This window comes from Leucopleurus acutus (assembly GCF_964270905.1).
Source record: "Leucopleurus acutus genome assembly, chromosome: 10".
NCBI lineage: Eukaryota > Metazoa > Chordata > Mammalia > Artiodactyla > Delphinidae > Leucopleurus > Leucopleurus acutus.
The window spans coordinates 56,454,363-56,476,784 of NC_139153.1; the positions used below are offsets into that span (position 1 = coordinate 56,454,363).

At 36.4% G+C, this 22,422-nt stretch overlaps 1 protein-coding gene across 1 annotated transcript in view; it reads right to left on the reverse strand.

The window, feature by feature from the left end:
- Positions 1-22,422, reverse strand: part of ZCWPW2 (zinc finger CW-type and PWWP domain containing 2) — a 139,777-nt gene that overhangs the window by 22,121 nt on the left and 95,234 nt on the right. The window contains exon 5 of the mRNA XM_082848474.1: positions 8,305-8,351. Within this exon, the coding sequence (XP_082704600.1) occupies positions 8,305-8,351 (47 nt within the window). The remainder of the gene's footprint in view (positions 1-8,304; positions 8,352-22,422) is intronic.

Genomic DNA, 22,422 nt, shown 5'->3' on the forward strand with positions numbered 1-22,422 from the left:
TAAAGACCTAAATGTAAGGCCAGAAACTGTCAAACTCTTAGAGGAAAACATAGGCAGAAGACTCTATGACATAAATCACAGCAAGATCCTTTTTGACCCACCTCCTAGAGAAATGGAAATAAAAACAAAAATAAACAAATGGGACCTAATGAAACTTCAAAGCTTTTGCACAGCAAAGGAAACCATAAACAAGACCAAAAGACAATCCTCAGAATGGGAGAAAATATTTGCAAATGAAGCAACTGACAAACGATTAATCTCCAAAATTTACAAGCAGCTCTTGCAGCTCAATAACAAAAAAACAAACAACCCAATCCAAAAATGGGCAGATGACCTAAATAGACATTTCTCCAAAGAAGATATACGGACTGCCAACAGACACATGAAAGAATGCTCAACATCATTAATCATTAGAGAAATGCAAATCAAAAGTACAATGAGATATCATCTCACACCAGTCAGAATGGCCATCATCAAAAAATCTAGAAACAATAAATGCTGGAGAGGGTGTGGAGAAAAGGGAACACTCTTGCACTGCTGGTGGGAATGTGAATTGGTACAGCCACTATGGAGAACAGTATGGAGGTTTCTTAAAAAAACTACAAATAGAACTACCATATGACCCAGCAATCCCACTACTGGGCATATACCCTGAGGAAACCATAATTCAAAAAGAGTCATGTACCAAAATGTTCATTGCAGCTCTATTTACAATAGCCTGGAGATGGAAACAACCTAAGTGCCCGTCATCGGATGAATGGATAAAGAAGATGTGGCACATATATACAATGGAATATTACTCAGCCATAAAAAGAAAGGAAATTGAGCTATTTGTAATGAGGTGGATGGACCTAGAGTCTGTCACACAGAGTGAAGTAAGTCAGAAAAAGACAAATACCGTATGCTAACACATATATATGGAATTTAAGAATAAAAAAGTGTCATGAAGAACCTATGGGTAAGACAGGAATAAAGACACAGACCTACTAGAGAATGGACTTGAGGATATGGGGAGGGGGAAGGGTAAGCTGTGACAAAGCAAGAGAGTGGCATGGACATATATACACTACCAAACGTAAAATAGATAGCTAGTGGGAAGCAGCTGCATACCACAGGGAGATCAGCTTGGTGCTTTGTGACCACCTAAAGGGGTGGGATAGGGAGGGTGGGAGGGAGGGAGACGCAAGAGGGAAGAGATATGAGAACATATGTATATGTATAACTGATTCACTTTGTTATAAAGCAGAAACTAACACACCATTGTAAAGCAATTATACTCCAATAAAGATGTAAAACAAAACACACACACAAAAACAACAACAACAAAGAAAACCTTTTTTTTTTTTTTTTTTTTTTTTTGGCCATGTGGCATGCAGGATCTTAGTTCCCCAACCAGGGATCGAACCCAAGCCCCCTGCAGTGGAGGCATGGAGTCTTAACCACTGGACCTCCAGGGAAGTCCCAAAATTAAAAATCTCTTTAAGCAAGAAGAACAAGTTTGTTAGCTGTGCTAAATCTGAGGTTGTAAAATTTTGATCAGCAATTTATGCTCATACAAGACATAAATATGTTTTGTAACCTTTTGAGAATAATTGTCAGTCAGTAATCAGTAAAGAGCTGCCTACTTTGACAAAAGAATGAATCTGTATCTTGAATAATGTACATAAACTCCTTGTCAAAAGTCATCATATAGAAGGAAAAGCCAATATTCTCATTCCCCTTTGGTAAATCTGCTGGGAAATATATGCTTGGAAAAGGAAGAAAACTGGTTTCATGCAACATTGTAAAAGATGGTTATTACTTAATCTGAGTATCTGGAGAGTACCAATAATAAAGTTAAGTCTTCGGGTTCAGATAATATTTGTTTTTAACACTTCTTTGAAAACGAAGGAAGGCTGAAATGATCATTTTCTAGCCCTATTTAAACATGATTTCAACAGATCATCTACAAATCCAGTGTTTCTTACATAGATATCTGCTAATGACCAATGTTTCACTCTGGTCAATCTTCAGTAGAGGGGTATTCCTGTGAGATTTGGACAATATCAGAGACCAGTCCCTGGCAACATGACTTATAAACATCTAGTTGTCCCTTGCACTCTCTTCAGCCATGTATAAGTTCACACTAAAGCACTGTGGATTTCTCTGCTTTGAGGAGCTTACTAGAAAAAATACTGGAGTGTGTGGTCAAGCAGTGAGCTGAGACACAGGAGAATATTTTCCCCTAAAATAGAAATTGACCACTAGACCACCTTAAACAGAAGGCATGAAAAGGCCTTCTATTAACACCTCCCAATCTTGGCTGAGGACAGAAGTAACAGGACACCTCAAGGAACTATATGACTATGTACTTCACTGATAAATTTTGAAGTCTTGCACTTGATTTTTTTTTTAAACAGTCTTTGACCATCTAGCTATACCAGTGATAGAACACAGAAGTTCAGGAAGTTTATTATTTTTTAAATAGCACAGATTGTACTCATATTTATATAGAGCTTCAGAATACTAAGGACTAATAGGAACAGAGTGTCCAGAGAGGAAAGAGTTCCATGGAAATCAGAAAAAAGCAGAACTTATATCAGTTGTTTATCCGATTGAATGAAGCTGGTAAGTTAGATTATTTGACTTGCAATTGGACACTGTCTGAAAATCCAAGTCTTTTGAAAACAATTCCTATTTGTGTATAGTTTTTCCGAAGTCACTGGATATTTTAGCAAGAGGAATGTTGGGAAAAGGTAAGATTTCTCAGGAAGACATTCTAGAATCTACGTATTTCAATTAAATCCTAAAAAGCCGATGTACAGAGAACATTCATTATAGTACCCATATTACAGTATTCTTTCTGGACTAAAGAACAAATTTTGAGACCTTCATTATCTATTTTACCACTTTTCTCTCCATCAACTTGAGTAGTAAGGATAATTGGCCTGATTCTTTAACCCACAATCACTGTCAAATTCTGAACATTAATCCTCAGCAACATGCAAAAGAAGATGATCTCCCCTACACAGGAATAGACAGACTCTGCACAACAGCACACTTTTTTTAAAAAAAAGACTATTTTTTAAAATATTTTATCTGGATCCAAGTCTTTACATCAGCTGAGGATCCCAGAGGTTGAAATGAAATACATTCTTGAGCCTAGATTCATGGAAGGATATGCAAGATACACCTCCCTTTGTTTGATCTGGGTGACTGTGTTCCCAGTATGTGGGGGAGTACAGATTTAAGATGTGTACCTAATATAGATATTTCATAACAGAGCAAATTATTTTTGAAGCAAAGTAAAGGCATTAGTACATAAAAAATATCACCCCAAAGTCATTACAATTTTAAAGAATTTAAAAGTAATAATTTATGTGTCTTCAAAGAAAAGAAATAGGCTTGTGTTGTCTAATATAAATAAAAAGTTTGAAGAAGCTATTATGGGCAGAAGCCAAATGTTTATAAATTTAAAATTATAGATTCATTCTAATAAGTTATATGTAAATTCTACTAATTTTCACTAGCATACTTTTTCCAATGATAACAACTTCCCTCTGCAAACAGGAAAACAATAGCTATTTCTATTAGACATAGAAAGATCATTTTTAATATCTAGTGCAATAGCTACATTCAAATTCCTTTTGTATGTTATATCCACTTTTCTATGGATTAGTAAGATTGGTTTTGGTTTTAATGGAATGGGATGAGGAAGGTGACGGTGAATGAGAAATATCCCAAACTTTGGAAGAAACCCAGATTCATCGTGTGTGTAGCTTGATGTTGGAGTCATAATTTGTGTGTCTGGATGAGAGAAAGGACTATACTTGTAATGAATATAATCAACAAAACTGAAGACAGCTGCATAATACAACCTTTAGTCCCAAATAACAAAGGACAACACCTGCTCTTCATGTGATTAGTAGGACTCAAGTTGAAAAGGTTTTTGTATCTTAACAAAAGAGCAATCACATTTTGTAGAATTCTTTTTATTGCCTCTGGCTCAAAGTTAAAATATAGAATAGAAAACATGGAGAGTTACGGTTGAAAAGTTTTGAATTTCTGGAATCTGTGACACTAGATTTTAAGTATTACTAAACTTGAATTCCAAGTGAATTAATACCTTGAGTGAATTTTCAAATGGGCATAATGTGCAGAGAAACAAAAATTAATACAATCTTCTATTATTATAAATGGTGACATTTTAAAAATGATATTTTGTTTTTTAGTAATTAGGATGAAAACAATTCTTAAAAGTTAAGAGAGGATATTACTGATAAAGATGAATTTCTGTTTACCAAGTACCAGGTCTGCATAACTAAACTTTGAATTTTCTCAGATAAATCAGTGCACTGGGACAAGTCATCGTATTAGGATACCCCCCACCACTTCCACCTCTCAAAACACTCCCCTTCAGACCTGAAACCCCTGAAAACAAGAGGCGCCTAGCAGCCCTGTGGGTGGAAAACCTACCCTTTGTAAGTCGTAAGCCGACTGCTGGACAACAACCTGAGAGCTTGGAGACCAGTGTGGCCCTCACACTAGGATGCTGTCATTTTACTTCCAGGGAAGAAAAACAAAGGGATTTTCACGCCTGCTATACTCATCCCGATGCCCACTTCCCCTCTATCCCAGCTCCTCCCATTCCCACTGCCCATCTTAAGAAAACTACAAGGAGGTCAGTTTGATTGAAGTCAGATCCATAAACTGAAAGTCAAGTCAAAAACAGGGTTAAGCCAATATATAAGTCCCATAGTAGACTTTTCTATTTAAGAAACAAATATAATCATCCACACCAGAAAAGAGTTACTCTAAATCAAGGGGTCTTTGCTTGTTCTCATAAATGGTATATAAAAGTTTCTGGATATCAACAATTAATCCATTTTGTCTAATTTTACTACTTTCCTACTAATAGTTATCCTACAGAATTCCTATAGATTTTAATTCAAGATAAGCTTGCAACCTAATCAGGCAGGTTTAGTTTTTAAGTTACTAAAGAATATCTTGTTAAAAATCACTCCCCTGGAAGGCTGTTTCATAATACTGCCATAGAGTGGCACAGGGTTTGAGAACAGAGAAACTGAAATTAGTAGAAAAAGAACTTTCTATGTGAAGGTTTCCGCTGATGATTTAAAGTGATAAATGGACAATTTTCTATATTAATATATATTTATTTATATATTTGAAAATGCAACTCACATCAAAAGAGTACATTTACATCTTAAAATTTTGGTTAGGACACTTTTTGGGGTAATGAAAATGTTCTCTATTTTAATCTGGAATGGTAGTTACATGGGTATATACACTTAAGAAAAACTCATCAAACTCCACCCTTAAGGTCTGTGCATTTCATGGTGTTTAAATTTTACCTCAATAAAAAAATTAAATTACTAAAAAGGTTAATCAAATGAAAGAAAACTACAGTAACTAACAGCACAGAAAATGGCAAAATGATGATGGAATACCTGAATGATTCAAGTTTTGGGAACACTGGTCTACGGAAAGGTGAAGAAAAGTAAAATCCAAAAGGAAATTAAATGAGTTTTGAAACGTGACTGTGACTCTTCCCAAGGGGTTCCTCTACTTACTGTTCTTTCCTGAGGTATCTCTCTGCCTGGTGCTAGAAGCCAGCCGTAGAGATCTATTATAATATTTATCTTTGTGGAAAGATGCATATAAAGCTAAGTGAATCAAGTGAGCTGCAGTACATGAATTCTATGTTAATAAACAAGCTTATTAATTAGCACAAATATCCAGACATCTACTCATAAAATGTAAGCGACTTCTGCAATTGGGCTAATGAAATTTTCCTGCTTATTATGAAGAATTTTTGCAATAATTTGGGGGAAAATTTTTTTTATCAGAAAATATAATAGCTTGAATTCCTTATACATAAATGGATAAATCAAGAAAAGTGGTCATTAATTTTGCCTTTCAAGAGGTATAAGTTAAACTCTTGGCATTAATAAAAATAAAGTGTTAGAAAAAAAGATATGCATACATACATACTTTCTATATATAAGCTAAAAAAGTTTAGAGGGGGCTTCCTGGTGGCAGAGTGGTTAAGAATCCACCTGCCAACGCAGGGGACAAGGGTTCGATCCCTGGTCCGGGAAGATCCCACATGCCATGGAGCAACTAAGCCTGTGCACCACAACTACTGAGCCTGCACTCTAGGGCCCACGTGCCGCAACTACTAAGCCTGCGTGCTGCAACTACTGAAGCCTGCACGGCTGGAACCCAAGCTCTGCAACGAGAAGCCACTGTAATGAGAAGCCCGCACACCGCAACACAGAGTAGCCCCCACTCGCCACAACTAGAGAAAGCCCACAAACAGCAACGAAGACCCAATGCAACCAAAAATAAATAAATAAAAATGATTTTCTTTTTCATTAGAAAAAATAAAAAAGAGATCCTTTTCCAATTAGTAACAAATAATGTGGGAAGGCCTTAGTTAGAAATATGTAAAATTCTACATTGAAAAAAACTAAAGAAAAAATGATAAAGAGACATATTTCTACGTGTGTGCATTCACTTTATAAACATGTAATTTCTCTCCAAATGAATACGTAGATTTTCTACAATACCAATCATCACCTCAACAGAATTTTTCTTGGGAGAATTAACTAAATATTTCTAAAGTTCATCTGTATGTTGTTAAAACTATTTAAATTGTGCCTTATTGAGGTTTCCATGGGAAAGGAAATGTAGGGTAGGGTAAACAGTTTAGGACTGGCTACTTTGAATAATTCTGGAAGGCTTTGGTCTAGAGGGGTGGTCTCCATTGGCTGGAACCTGGGCCTGGGATAATTTAGGGCAGGGGCAATACTGGCTTGGTATTTGAGAATTTGATAAGAAGGTAGTTGGGTGATATGGGTTTGGAATTAGTTGGTACATATGAAAGATGTACCCTGTGCCATCTAGAAGATCTGGCTAGTCTTGGGAGGGACAGTCTCTCCCCAAACAGAAAGGGTTTTTAAAATGTCAATTCATCATAATATACATACATACATACATAAAATCTGAAAAACTAAACAGGCAAGAACTATGAAAACAATTTTTGAAAAAGTAGGGTAATGAAGGATCACCAATCCACACATTAAAGAAAAGACAGAGAAACAATAATTACAGCAATTTAGAATTCTTTTAAGACTAGATACGTGATATAGAAACAGATATTTTGACATGTTAAATGCCGTATGTTATATTATGAAGAAGGTATACTATATACTATAAAGAAGATAACAAAAGAAAAACAGTAAAGTAAAGAAGGGAAAGATTATTTATTAGTCAATAAATGGTATTCGGATAACTGGTTTTAGTGTAGGGGAGGAAAAATGTCTTTTTCCTCTATTCTTCTAAGCTCTCAGTTGGGGCCCCTGTAACAAAGATAGATTAAAAAGAGAAAAGCATACAAATTTATCTAAGGTAAGTTTTATGTGACAGGGGAGTCTTCATAAGGAAATGAAGATCCAAAGAAGCAGTTCAACCTATAAATCAATCAAAGTAAAAAAAGCTCATGGAAGAAATGGGCAAGGATATGCACAGGCAGTTTTCAGAAGAAATATGTCCAATAAATATATGAAAAATGCTCAACCTCACTAAAATAAAAGAATAAATAACAGCAGATTGAAATAAAAATGGCATATTTTTCTCCTTTCAAATATTGGCAAATATGTAAAAATTGGTGATATCTAAAGCTGGCAAGGGAGTGGGAAAAGCATTGATAGTGGTGGACACAAGGAGAGAAACTACTATTCGAGAATATTGTCACTTAAGGAGACTGTCAAGGCTCAACCTATCCCAATCACAGTTTTGACAGTAACTAGAGTTAAACATATCTCCACACACAATGTATAGAATGACATGTTAAATTTTAAAAATTCTTTTAAAATGCTATTAACTTTATAAATTTTCATTAAAAAGATTCATACAAATGTCTGATACTGTTCTCTACTTAACTTTAAGGTAAAGTCCATATTAAGCTGTGAATTTTAATTATTTGAATTTTCTATGAAGATTGCATACATTATAATAACATGACATATTAAAAATATTTTAGTATATGAGAGTATGTACAAATAAAAGCAATTGTTTACTTGTTAACTTACAATTTTCTATTATTCTACTATTTGATAATTCTATAACATCGATAAAAGTAACTATAAATATTAAATTTTTAGTGTCAACTAACATTTAGAAGAAAAAATTTGATTATATGTCATTTTGATTTAAAATATTAATTTAATTTTCTTTTAAAAATAGTGTTAATCAGATTGAATTTGAAGTCTGTATATTTGATTTAATAAAACATGATCTTACCCCTTTCTTGGCCACCATAGCAACTTTGCCATCTGCTTTGGATTTGTCTGTAAGATAATAAGGTATGGCTGCTTCAAAAAAGTGAACTACACTCCTATTCAAATAAATGCAACATTACACAGTTAGAATTTTCTACTTTCTCATACCATGATATGTGTTTTCAGTGGTTCTTTTGATCAAAATGCTAACAAACTCAGCTCCCAGAGCTGAGTAAAACAAAGTAATCCAAAAGTAATAACATCAGGGATTGGTATACTTATTTGACAAACCTCCTCCCTTAAATCTGATGGCTGGTTGGATGTCCACCAGCTAGCATCTAGTGTATCTCATTTCCAGACAGCTTATGGTCAGCTTATGTGCTCTAGAGTATGTAGGATCTGGAATTAAATCCCAGCTACCTCTACGTGTACATCTATTGGGCTGGCCAAAAAGTCTGGAAAAACTCTAACGAACTTTTTGGCCAACCCCATACTACCAGCCAGACATGTAATAAAGACTTTATAGAGACAATATCTTATTTAATCCTCATGATAGTTTTAAAAGGGGCGTACTCCATCTGCACTTCACTGCATGAGGTCATGCAGTGGGGGCAGATCCATTTGACTACAAATCCCTAAGTTTTATGCCTGCTGCCTCCATCTGGGGTCCCTGAGCTGCCAACAGTGCATCAGAGAAAGACTCAGCAATAATGAAGAGTCTAATCAAATAGAGAACAGATGACCTTTGAACAACATGTGGATTTAAAGTGCAGACCCCTTGCACAGTGAAAAATCCACGTATAATTTTTGACTACCCTAAAACTTAACAACTAATAGCCTACTGTTGACTAGAAGCCACAGTGATAACATAAACAGTCGAGTAACACATATTTTATATGTTATATGTATTATACACTGTATTCTTACAATAAAGTAAGCCAGAGAAAAGAAAATGTTATTAAGCAAATAGTAAGAGAAAAAACATTTACAGTACTGTACTGTATATATCAGTGCTGTAAGTTATCTGTTTACAAGATGAATCATCTGCCTGTCAGTACCTACAGCAATAATGTCTTCTATGATACAAAACACTGTAGATGTCATATGTATTACTAACACTAGACATCAAAAATTAAAAGATAATGTGAAAATGAAATTCATGTTTAACAAAGAAACAGCAACATGACTGCTTTATGGTTGCCTAGTGTAATTGATATGATTGTTTCACAGTAGCCTTTCCTATACACTAATGAATGAATGGTTATCACATTTTTATGGCATAGAGTAGTACAGTCATACTCATAAGATAGGATGGGAAACACTGTTACATTTTGTTTAAAAACCCTTACCTGTGATGATAGGTTGATATGCAGTATCTCCAATTATGAGAGAGAGGAAGAGAGACATACTGTATGGTAATATAATTCTTTGAAAGCAAAGTTATAAGACAGTAAGAAAACTAACATGTTATTACTTTTCTGTTAAACATCACTCACCTTATGCCTATATAAGGTTAGGCTATCCACCTCAAAACACACCTTGCACACAATGTTCTACATGATGAATACTTGGGCGTTGATGATGATGAGGACACAAAAAGTCTCATACAGTACTTGCCATACAGGTATTCGATTTTCACATGAAGATACTCTCATAATACACAACAGATAAGTTTATTAACAGTATGGCAAGATGATTATTTACTATTCATTGAGTAGAAGTGGATCATCATAAAGGTCTTCATCCTCATCAACTTCATGCTGACTAGGCCGAGGAGAAGAGGAAGAGGGGTTGGACTTGCTGTCTCAGGGGTGGCAGAGGCAGACAAAGTGGAGGAGATGGAAGGGGAGACAGGAGAGGCAGGCATATTTGGTGTAGCTTTACAGAAGTACATCTTAATTTCTGTCTGACTTCTTTGCTTTTTCATTTCTCCAAAAATGTTTCTATATGGTACCAACCCTTCTTCCACCGTTTGCTTTAGTTTCAGTGCCTGTATCGTAGAAGGGTTCCTGTTGTTTTGCTTTAGCCCATATCATAGAAGAGTCCATGTCGTAAATAGTCAAAACCCGTCTTGAATATTCGGAAACCTTCTGCCAGCTTGTCTGATGTCAATTTGTTTTCTGGCACTGCTTCTTCTACATCCTCTTCCTCATCTAGTCCTGGTTCAGAAGCACTCATCTGTTAATTCCTCTCGTGTGGTGTCTCTTAGCTCTTGAATTTCTCCAAGATCCATATCTTGAAACTCTTCGCCCCCCACCCTTTTTGCCTTATCCACAATCTCTTTCATGATTTCCTTGATTGGCTCCATTGTAAATCCTGTGAAGTCATGCACAACATCTGGTCACAGTCTTCTCCAGCAGGGATTTATTGTTTCAGGCTTGATGGCTTTCACGACTTTTTCTATAACAACAATGGCATCTTCAATGGTATAATCCTTCCAGACTTTCACAACGTTCTATCAGGATTCTCTTCCACAGCGTTGACAATCCTTTCCATAGAGCACTGTGAGTAATGAGCCTTACAAGGTCCTTATGACCCTCTGAATTAGAGACGTTGTGTTTGGGGGGCAAGTAGGCCACTTTGACGCCTTCAGTGTTGAACTCATGGGGTTTTGGGTGGCCAGGGGCATTGTCTAATATCAGAAGAACTTTAAAAGGCAGTCCTTTCCTGGCAAAGTACTTCCTGACTTCAGGGACAAAGCACAGATGAAACCAATCCAGAAAAAGGCTTCTTGTCATCCAGGCCTTCTTGTAGTACAACCAAAAGACTGGCAGCTGCTGTTTATCTTTTCCCTTCAAGTCTTATGGGTTCGCAGCTTTATGGATAAGGCCAGTCCTGATCATAAACCCAACTGCATTTGCACAAAATCATACAGTTAGCCTATTCTTTCCTGCTTTAAATCCTGATACTCGCTTCTTTTGCTTACTAACAAATATCCTTTGTGGCATTTTTTTCCAGAATGCACTTTCGTTTGCATTAAAAATCTGTTCAGGCAGACATCCTTTCTCCTCAGTGATTTAATGGTGTCTGGGAACTTGTCTCTTGCCTCTTGGTCAGCAGAAGCTGCTTCTCCTGTTATCTTGACATTTAAGCCAAACCTCTTTCTAAAATTATCCAACCATCCTTTGCAGGCATTAAATTCTCCAACTTTAGATCCTTCACCTTCCATTTGCTTTAAGTTGGCAAATAATGACCTCACTTTTTCTTGAATCATATTAGAGTCTAAGGTATGTCCTTCTGATAGTAAACCTGCACCCACATTAAGGCCACATCTTCAAGATAAAAAGGTACTGCACAAAAAGTGCAAGGTTTTTCACATGCTGGTGTAACCACAGTGACGGCTTCACAAATTTCCTTTCCTTCTCTTTTTTAAACAATGGTTGGATTCATCCATCTTGAAATGGTGGCAACTTCAGCTGCAGACCTCAATTTATGGTACATACCAAGCATGACTTATTTCTTGGGAGCACTTTCAACATCACGAGTGGCACTTTGTGGGTCCCATGGTGTTATTCAGGGTTTATAGTATTGCAGTAAATATTATGGAAAATATTGGGCTGGCCAAAAAATTCATTCAGTTAGTGAATACATTGTTCAATAAAATTCTTGGTAAAAATGAAAATCGTGTCTTTTATTTTTACTTAAAACCGAATGAACTTTTTGGCCAACCAAATACATGAGAACCACGAGAAAGAACTTTCTACTGTGATATGCAACTTAGTGGAAAGACGAAGTGCTCATGTAGAGGTGACTGGTGTCACAGCGTTTTAAGCAGATGTGCACTACATTTGGGCTCACTGCTACAGCAGCAGGAGATGGCTAGGAAAGTATTACCGTAGTACAGTATGTATCACAGTTATCTTTATGCAATCATGGTTTAATACTGCATCTTTATGCTTGTTTACATTTCTCTCGACTATGAATGGTTCCACATACAATCTGTGTTTGCATACATTTTGATAAATTTTAACTTTTTATAATAGATTTGTGCATATTTCATGGTAGTAAATGATAAAATAGACTAGTATCTACATATATTTTAATCATTCATGACATACCTTTTTCTTAATTTTTTCAATATTTCTAGGCTATGCAGTTTATCTGTGAATTTTTTCAAGTTGTCACAAATCTCCCCAAAACTTTCCATATATTTATTAAGTGAATTTGTTGAAATCTGCATGTAAGTGGACTCACGCAGTTCTAACCCACGTTGTTCAAAGGTCAACTGTATAGAAAATTACTTCAAGATATCATTTTGATATGAGCAAAAGTATACATGTGTGTGTATTAGTAAAAATCATTGGCACAACTGTTGGATTTTTAAAAAATGTTCAATCTGGAATTCCATAATTGAATAATTATATGTAAATATTTATTCATAGATATGTTTTAGAAACCTTAATATTGTGGTAATGAAAAATGGAAAGAGCTATGGACATTAATTGTAAAGTTTTAGGGTTACATTTAACATTAAAGAAAAATGTATAGAAATTTAATTTATCAATATAGAATTTTAATTCACAATGAACATGTAAAACAAACAAAAAGGATAAATACCCATGAATATAAGAGAAAATAAATGCCTGCTATCTAAAAGCAAATTTTGTAGTAAAAAAACTATTTGCATAAAACATAGAAATCTAGAGGAGCAGGTTATTATATTTATACCTACAACTGGCTGGCCACATGTAAACTGCCCTTTTTCCTGTGCTTAGCTGTGTGCTTGAAATAATCCCTTCTTCTGGAGTACACTTTTTCCCTACTGATGAACGTACAAGACCATCTACCAACACAGATGATTCTTCAACTAGGAGAAATTCCCACCTCTTGCAAATCCATAGTCACCTTAGTCTATAGAACTTTCTAACTTGTACTGATATTATGGTTACTTCTATATATGTGCAAGCACTCTGCAAGGCTAAGATGTGCCTCAAGGCAGGGACCATTTTTCATATGTACAGGTGCTCAATTTTTTTATAGTTAATTAAATATATATGTATTTTATTCAAAATATTATATGGATCTGAAATATACATTGTACCTGAACAAATTAGTATAATGTATTAATTGAAATACATAGAATATTTACATGGCATAAGTTACTATACTAGACAGTGTAAAATATAAAACACTATATTCTCAGAACTTCAGTTTCTTTACTGATAACCCAGGAGTAATATATTGGTATACTGTGAGATTTAAATAATTTAATCTACATAAATAAAGCTCTTAAAACAATGTCTGGTGGATTTTAGATAATCAGAAATGTTCTCTTCCATTTTAGCTAATTGGTATGTGTGTTAGAGAAAGAGAGGGACCTCCTTGTAGTACTAGGAAAAATAGTTCATTGATGATATGTTCCACTATTGTCTCTTTTTAAGTGATTCCATCATTATTCCATTTAAATAATTATTTGTCTTTCAAACATAGTTGGAAATAATTGATGAGTAATGATAAAATAGCAAAATGTTTCAAAAGAGAGGAAAAAATAAGATAGTGGCCCAGCGAAACCTGATAGTAGTTACAAGATAGAATAAGTTTTGTTGTATCTAAAATTTTTTTTCCTCCCTGTTCTTTTGAAGACCTCTGATAACAATAAAAATCACAATGAAATATTAATCTGTACAAATGGCTAAAACTGCACAAAAAGAAACACAGAAACTAAAATTGGATCCAAAGGACCCTGATCATATATTGAGAGTTAATTATAACAGAATAGAAATTTATGTTTCTCCTCAAAACGTAAGTCATTCTTATGTAAAATTTCCAGTAGGGAGATAATTGGGAACAGAAATATCCAAACTGTTGTTCAAGGAACATTTTATGCTCAAAAGTTGCGGAATCGTCTTCCAATGTAAGAGAACCACTCTAATTTCAAATGCCAAAGGGAAATTCTAATGTAATACTTAAAAACAAAACAATCACTAGCGGTTTCTCTGATAGTAACAGTAGGTCCATGTTCAACTTCAGCAGCATTAACTACTTTCTAAGAGCTGCATTCTCCCTAGTGAGAAAGGTTTAATTTCCTCCCTTCAGAAATCTCTGCATGTAAGGACCCTCACATACAGAGTGAAAAGCAGTTAACCGGAAATGTAGATTTGGATAATTAAAAGGGCCTCTTCTGAGCTATATCCAAATCATATTTTTAAAGTATAAAAGAGAAGCTGCAGGTAGAAAATGAAAATGTTCCAAATGAGTAGCGATGGTTATGCCTCATGACCCATAACAGATGTTAAAATTTTTATTTACAAACATATTAGAGAGAGGTACAAATATTAATATAAATCAATGGCTTCTCTTCTTTAAATAATTTTTCTAAAGCTTGTCCATTCATGGCCTCAGAAAAACTGTCAGTATGTTCTTTAAACATGACAGCTGAGAGCATTTTCTTAAATACAAAAAGGACAGTCCAGTTTTCTGTCTGTCAGTAAAGAGCTTGGAAGTCACCACTCCGTCCTAACAACAAGTAAAAGGATGAACAGACTGAAAATCAATAACTCTTCTTAGATCCCTCAGGGAGTGAGTTCACAGGGCAAACCACTGCCCCCAAATTTGGAGAGACAAATTGCTTACTGGCAAATTAAAAGAACCACAATTTACTGGAGTTGAAACCTTGCCAAGAGCCAATGCCTGGGAGGGAAATAGGAACTGAAATCCAGGAAGTGCTGGAGGCTCAGTGTGAACAAGCCTGAGAGAGAAAAACCCCAGAGGGATCCAGTCCTGGGGGAGGGAGATGTACTTTGGTGAATTTACCTCCAGAAGCTCCATCAAGTTCTCACAGTGCCAACTGGGAAAATAATTCCCTGTGCTTCAGGCAGTGGGAGGAAAAAAGTAAGGGTTCTGAAATATGCCAGAGCTTTCAATTCTTCTAACAAGGCCTGTCCTCAAGAGAAACTATTTTACCAGAACCTAACCTACTGGGGTTTTTTCAGAGCCTAACCAGCCTGGAAGAAGGGAAATGCCCAAATCCAGCCTGTTGTAGCCTTCCATGTGGGGGAAGGGAATTCCAACTCCAGCCCCCTTTAGCCATCATGGACCACCTAAGTGGTAAAAAAAAATGAGAAGCACTCATTAAACTCAAAGCCCAGGACTGAGACCTAATCACAGGACTCCAAAATGCCTCCCCTACCCCACTAGTAAAGGCCTCTTTAACACAGTTCTTTTTACCTGGTACATCATATTCACCTTTCCACAAAAAATTACAAGGCATACTAAAAGGGAAATCACAGTTTGAAGTGACAGAGAAAGCGCTGGAAGCAGACCCAGATATGGCATAGATGTTGGAATTATCAGACTGTGAATTTAAAGCAACTACAGTTAATATACCAAGGGCTCTAACGTTAAAAGTAGACAACTTGCAAGAACAGGTGTGCAATGTAAGCAGAGATAGAGAAATTCTAAGAAATAATAAAAAAGAAATACTAGAGATCAAAACACTGTAACAGAAATGAAGAATGCCTTTGATGGGCTCATCAGTAGACTGGACACAGCTGAGAAAAGACTCTCTGACCTTGAGGATACATCAATAGAAACTTCTAAAACCTATAAAGAAAAAAGAAAAAAGACTGAAAAAAAACTGAACAGAATACCCAAGATATATGGGACAACTACAAAAGTGTAACACACGTGTAATGGGAATACCAGAAGGAAAAGAGAGAGAGAAAGGGACAGAAGAAATATTTTAATTAATAATGACTGACAATTTCCCCAAATTAATGTCAGACACCAAACCATAGCCCCAGGAAGCTCAGAGAACACCAAGCAGGACAAATGCCAATAAAAACTACACTTAGGCATGTCCTACTTAAACTGCAGAAAAATCAAAAATAAAGAAAATTCTTGAAAGAAGCCAGAGAGGGGAAATTCTTATCTTTGCTCCTTACCTATAAAGGAGGGAATATAAGAATTTCATCCAGTTCCTCTCAGAAACCGTGCAAGCGAGAGGAGAGTGGAGTGAAATATTTAAAGTGTTGAGAGAAAAAACCCACGAAATTAGAACTCTGTACCCTGTAAAGTTATTCTTCAAAAGTAAAGGAATATACAAATTGTGAGACAAAGAAAAATTGGGGGAATTTATTGCTAGAAGTCCTGCCTTACAAGAAATGTTAAAAGAGAGATAGAGGGACTTCCCTGGTGGTGCAGTGGTTAAGAATCTGCCTGCCAAAGCAGGGGACACGGGTTTGAGCCCTGGTCTGGGAAGATCTCACATGCTGCAGAGCAACTAAGCCCGTCCACTACAACTACTGAGCCTGCACTCTAGAGCCTGTGTGCCTAGAGCCCGTGCTCTGCAACAAGAGAAGTCACTGCAATGAGAAGCCCATGCACCGCAACGAAGAGTAGCTCCCGCTCACCGCAACTAGAGAAAGCCCACGAGCAGAAATGAAGACCCAACACAGCCAAAAATAAATAAATAAAAATAAATAAATCTATTAAAAAATTATAAAAGAGATAGAAAAATGGTATAAACCAGAAATTTGGATCTACATAAAGGAAAAGCAGCAGAGAATGACTAAGTAAAAGTAAAAACTTTTATTTTTCTCATTCTTAATGTATCTAACAGAAAATACTTTGTTCAAAATGATAGCAACAATATATTCAATAATATATAGTGTGTGTGTGTGTGTGTGTGTGTGTGTGTGTGTATGAAATGAATGACAACAATGATACAACGGACAGAAGAGGAATCAGGAAATTTTTGTTAATATAAGGTACATTCATTACTCATGAAGTTATAAAGTGTTACTTGAAAGTGGACTTGGATAACTGTAAATGAATATTGCAAACTGTAGGAAAACCACTAGAAAAATTAGAAAGAAAGAATAATTGATAGGCTAAGAAAGGAGAGAAAACAGAATTATATGAAGTGCTCAATTAACACTACAAAAGGCAGAACAGACTATAAACTACTTCATTTAACAACAGCAGATACACATTCTTCTCAAGCTTGCTTGGAACATTCACCATGATAGACTACATTCTGGGCTGTAAAACATACCTTAAAAAGTTAAAGAAATAGATATCATATAGGGTTGGCCAAAAAGTTCGCTCGGGTTTTTCCGTAAGATGTTTGGGAAAAACCTGAACGAACTTTTTGACCAATCCAATCCAATAATCTGCTCTCATATCACAACGGAATAAAAGTAGAAATCAAAAACAGAAGGATAACTGGAAGATCCCCAAATACTTGGAGCTTTAACAACACATTTCTAAATAACATATGGGTCAAAAAAAATCTCACAAGAAATTTTAAAATATTTTGAATGAGATGAAAAAATAAATATGGCTTATCAAAATTTGTGAGATACAGTGAAAGCAGTGTTTAGAGGGGAATTTATAGCATTAAATGCATATATTATGAAAGACCAGAGATCTAAAACCAGTATGCCAAGCTTCCACCTTAGGAAGCTAGAAAAAGAAGAGCCAGTTAAATCTAAAGTAAACATGAGAAAAGAAATAAAAATTAGAGGAGAAACAAATGAAATTGGAAACAGGAAATCAATAGAGAATATTAATAAAACCAAAAGCTGTTTCTTTGAAAAATCAATAAAATCAGTAAGCCTCTAGCCAGGCTAACTAAGAAAATAAAAGAGAAAACAGAATACTAGTGTCGAAAAATGAAAGAGAGGGCATCACTACAGATCCCATGGACTTTAAAAGGATAATAAATAAATGTTATGAATAACTCCATGCCCACAAATTTGATAACCTAGATGAAATGGACAAATTCCTTGAAAAACACAATCTGCCAAAAGTCACACAGGAGAAATAGACAATCTGAAGAGCCTGTATCTGTTTAAAAATTGAATCAATATAATAAACTTCCAAAACAGAAAGCATCAAGCCCAGGTGAGTTCTCTGGTGAATTCTACCAAACATTTAAGGAAGAAACTATACTCATTCTCTATAAACTCTTTCAGAAGATAGAAGCGAACAGAATACTTCCTAATTCATTCAATGAAGCCAGTATTACCTGAAATACCCAAACCAAATAAAGATATTACATGAAAACCACAGAGCAATCAATATTTCTCATGAACACAGATGCAAAAATCCTCAACAAAATATTAGCAAACCAAATCCACCAATGTATAAAAAAGAATTACACACCACAATCAAGTAAGATTTATTCCAGGTATTCGAGGCTGGTTCAACATTCAAGATCAATTAATGTAATCCATTACATCAATAGGCTAAAGAAGAAAAGTCACATGATCATATCAATAGAAGCAGATAAAGCACTTGACAAAATCCAACACCCATTCATGATAAAAACTCACAGCAAACTAGGAATAGAGGGAAACTTCCTCAATTTGAGGAGAATCTACAAAAAATCTACAGCTAACATCATCCTTAATGGTGAGAAATGCAAAGCTTTCCCACTAAGATCAGGAGCAAGTCAAAGACATTCCCTCCTCACCACTCCTTTCAATATTGTACTGGAACTCCTAACTAATACAAGAGGACAATAAAAGAAATAAAAGATACAAATTGAGAAAAAATAAATAAAACTATCTTTGTTTGCACATAACATGGTCATCTAAGTAGAAAATCCAAAAGAATCAAGGAAAATACTCCTGGAAGAAATAAGTGATTAGAGCAAAGTTGCAGGATACAAAGTTAATATTAACACAAGAATCAATTGTTTTCCTATTTACCAGCAATGAACAAGTGGAATTTGAAATTGAAAACACATTACCATTTATATAGACACCCCCCAAAATGAAATACTTAGCCATAAATCTAAAATATGGACAAGATTTATACTAGGGAAGCTATAAAACTGTGATGAAAAATGAAAGAAGATCTAAATAAATGGAGAGATATTCCATGTTCATGGACAGGAAAACTCAATACTGTCAAGATCTCTGTTCTTCCAAACTTGATCTATAGATTCAATGCAATCTCAATCAAAATCTCAACAAGTTATTTTGCAGATATCAAGCTGATTCTAAAGTTTTTATGGAGCAACAAAGACTCAGAAAAGCTAACACAATATTGAAGAAGGGCAAAGTTGAAGAACTGATCCTACCTGACTTCAAGACTTACTAAAAAGCTACAATGATCAACAGTATAATATTGGGAAAATAATAAAAATAGATCAATGGAACAGAATACAGAGCCCAGAAACAGACCCAACAAATATAGTCAACTGATCTTTGACAAAGGAGCAAAGACAATATAATGGAGAAAAGCTAATGTTTTCAAAAAATGCTGTCGGAACAACTAAATATCCACATGGCGTGCACACACACACATACACACACAAAAGAATCTAGACACAGACCTTACACCTTTCACAAAAATTAACTCAAAATAGACCACACATCTAAATGTAAAATGCAAAACTATAAAACTCCCAGAGAGTAACATAGGAGAAAATCTAGATGATTTTGGACATGCTGATAACTTTTTTTTTAATGGTACAGAGAGGGGTAGATTTTATTTATTAATGTAGTGATTAAAAACATTTAAGAAGAGGAGCAAAAAAGCAAAAACTCAGGAAAAAAATATACTCAAGGCACTTATAAGGAAATGTTATAGGAACTTTGAATACCATTCCCAGACCACATGCTTCTAAAACAACAAGTATTCACAGTTCCAAATAATCTCAGCCCTTGATATTCAGATAGTCCAGAAGTGCAGATACGCCCCAAATCTCAGCTTAGGAGAAGGATTTCCAAACACTCAGTTCATCATGATTTACATTCAGAGGAGGAGTTGCTGCAAAGGAAGAGCAGCCCACAGAAACCTTCTGCATCTTTAGCTGAGGCACAAAGAACAGAAAAAGACAGGAAGACACTTTCTATCCATTTCTCCTTTCCCACACCTTTGCTTTACAGTCAGGAAAAACCCTCAACAGAAGTACCCAGATTCCCAGACTGATAACTTTTTAGATATAATACCAAAGGCAAGATGCATGAAAGAAATAACTGATAAGCTGGATTTCATTAAAATTAAAAACTTCTATTCTACAAAGAACACTCTCAAGAGAATAAGACAATCCACAGAGTGAGAGAAAATATTTACAAAATACGTATCTGATAAAGGACTGCTATTCAAAATATACAAAAAATCTTAAAACTCAACAATAAGAAAATGAACAACTGGATTACAAAATGAGCAATAAACAGACAACTTACAAAAGAAGATTCAAAGATGGCAAATAAGTATATGAAAGGATATTCATCATCATATGTCATTAGAGAACTGCAATTAAAACAATAAGATACCTCTACACACCTATTAGAATGACCCACACCAAGATGTGTAGCAACAGGAATTCTCATTTATTGCTGGTTGGAATGCAAAATGGTACAGCCACTTTGGAAGATACTTTGACAGTTTCTTACAACACTAAACATATTCTTACTATGTAATCCAGCAACTGCACTCCCTAGTATTTGCTCATTTACTCAAGTGAGCTGAAAACTTATGCCCACACAAAATCCTGCACACGGATGTTTACAGCAGCTTTATTAATAATCGCCAAAACATGGAAGCAACCAGGATATCCTTCAGTGGGTGAATGGATAAATGAACTGTGGTACATACAAACAATGGAATATAATTCAGTGCTTAAAAAGAGCTATAAAGACATGGGGAAACATAAATGCATATTACTAAGTGAAAGAAGCCAATTTGAAAAGCTACATACCATATGATTCCAGCTCTATCACATTCCAGAAAAGGCAAAACTATGGTGACAGTAAAAAGAACAGTAGAGGAGTCAAGATGGTAGAATAGGAGGACATGGAATTCATTGCTCCTCACAAGTACACCAAGAATACACCTACAAATGGAACAATTCTCACAGAGCACCTGCTGAACATGAGTGGAAAACTTCAGACACCTGAAAGGACAAGAAAAATCCCCTCAACAACTGGGTAGGATGAAAGAAAGAAGAAAAAAAGAAAAGAGGAATCAAAAAAGGGACCAGCAGCCCTGGCAGAAAGATGAAGGTGAGGGGAGGTTTCCACACTCAGAAAAACTCCCTCATGGTGGGGAAATCAGGTGGGACAGAAAAGGAACTTCGGGGGATCAAAGGAGAATGCAGTGGATGGTTTGTGGAAGACAGGACAAAGTAAGAACTGCATGCATGATCTACACCACAGCTCTGCGCATTCCAGTCTGAGTCATGAGTGGCCAGTTGCAAAGGGGGGCTGGGTGCTGGAAAGTGGGATTTGGAGCGTGGACCCAGGGAAGGGACAGCTGTTAGCTGTGAAAAGATAGCCAGAAGGGACAGGAGTAAGGAGATCCACAACCAGGAAAGTCTGTGGAAAAAGCCTGGGACACCACAGAAGCAAGGCGTATTGCTGAGTAGTGCGCAAGGGGCAGAGCCACCATTACAACCCCTTTCCCCACCCACTGGCTTCTTCAGCTTCCGGGGACACTGGGAGGGGCTCCCATCTAAGTGGGCCTGCCTGCCCCTCAGGCCAGGGTCTCCTTCGCCCGTGTAGGTTCTGGGGGCCTGAGCGCTGCCCATCCCAAAGTCTCCTTGGGAATCAGCCCTGGGCACCCATGCCTGGGACAACAGTCTGCCGATGCTGGCGGGGGCTGAGTGCTAAAGTGAGGGGTTGGTAGAACGGATATGGGGAGAGGAGCACTGTTGGCTGTGCAGATACAGCAGAGAGGACAGGAGTGAGGGGATGCATGGCCAGGAATGCCCCTAGAAGAAGTGTGGCCTGCCTGGAAAGCGAGGCGCCATAGTTGAGAGGCACATGGGGGGCAGGGCCACCACCACGCCCACACATTAGTGCCTGCCTCCGTGAGCACTGGGAGGGATTCCCACCAGAACGAGTGCACCACAGTCTGTTGCAACTGCCTGCTGGTTCATGCCACTGCAGGCAACTCACGCACAACCCAATTGTAGCCGCCATACCCCTCCCCAGCCTGAGTGAGTAAGTGTGCCCCAAGCAGCTGCTGCTTTTGCTCCCTCTTGCCTGGGCAAGGAACAGATGCCTGAGGGTGGCCCACATGCAGAGGTGGGGCTAAAACCAAAGCTGAGCCCCAGGAGTAGTGTGACTAAGGAAGAGGAATGAAAACCTCTCTGTGCAGCTACACAAGCTGTGGATTAAATCCCTGAGAAGGCTTGGTAAATCCTGTGTCTGTGGAATACCTGAAGAGACGAGTGTTCCCACAA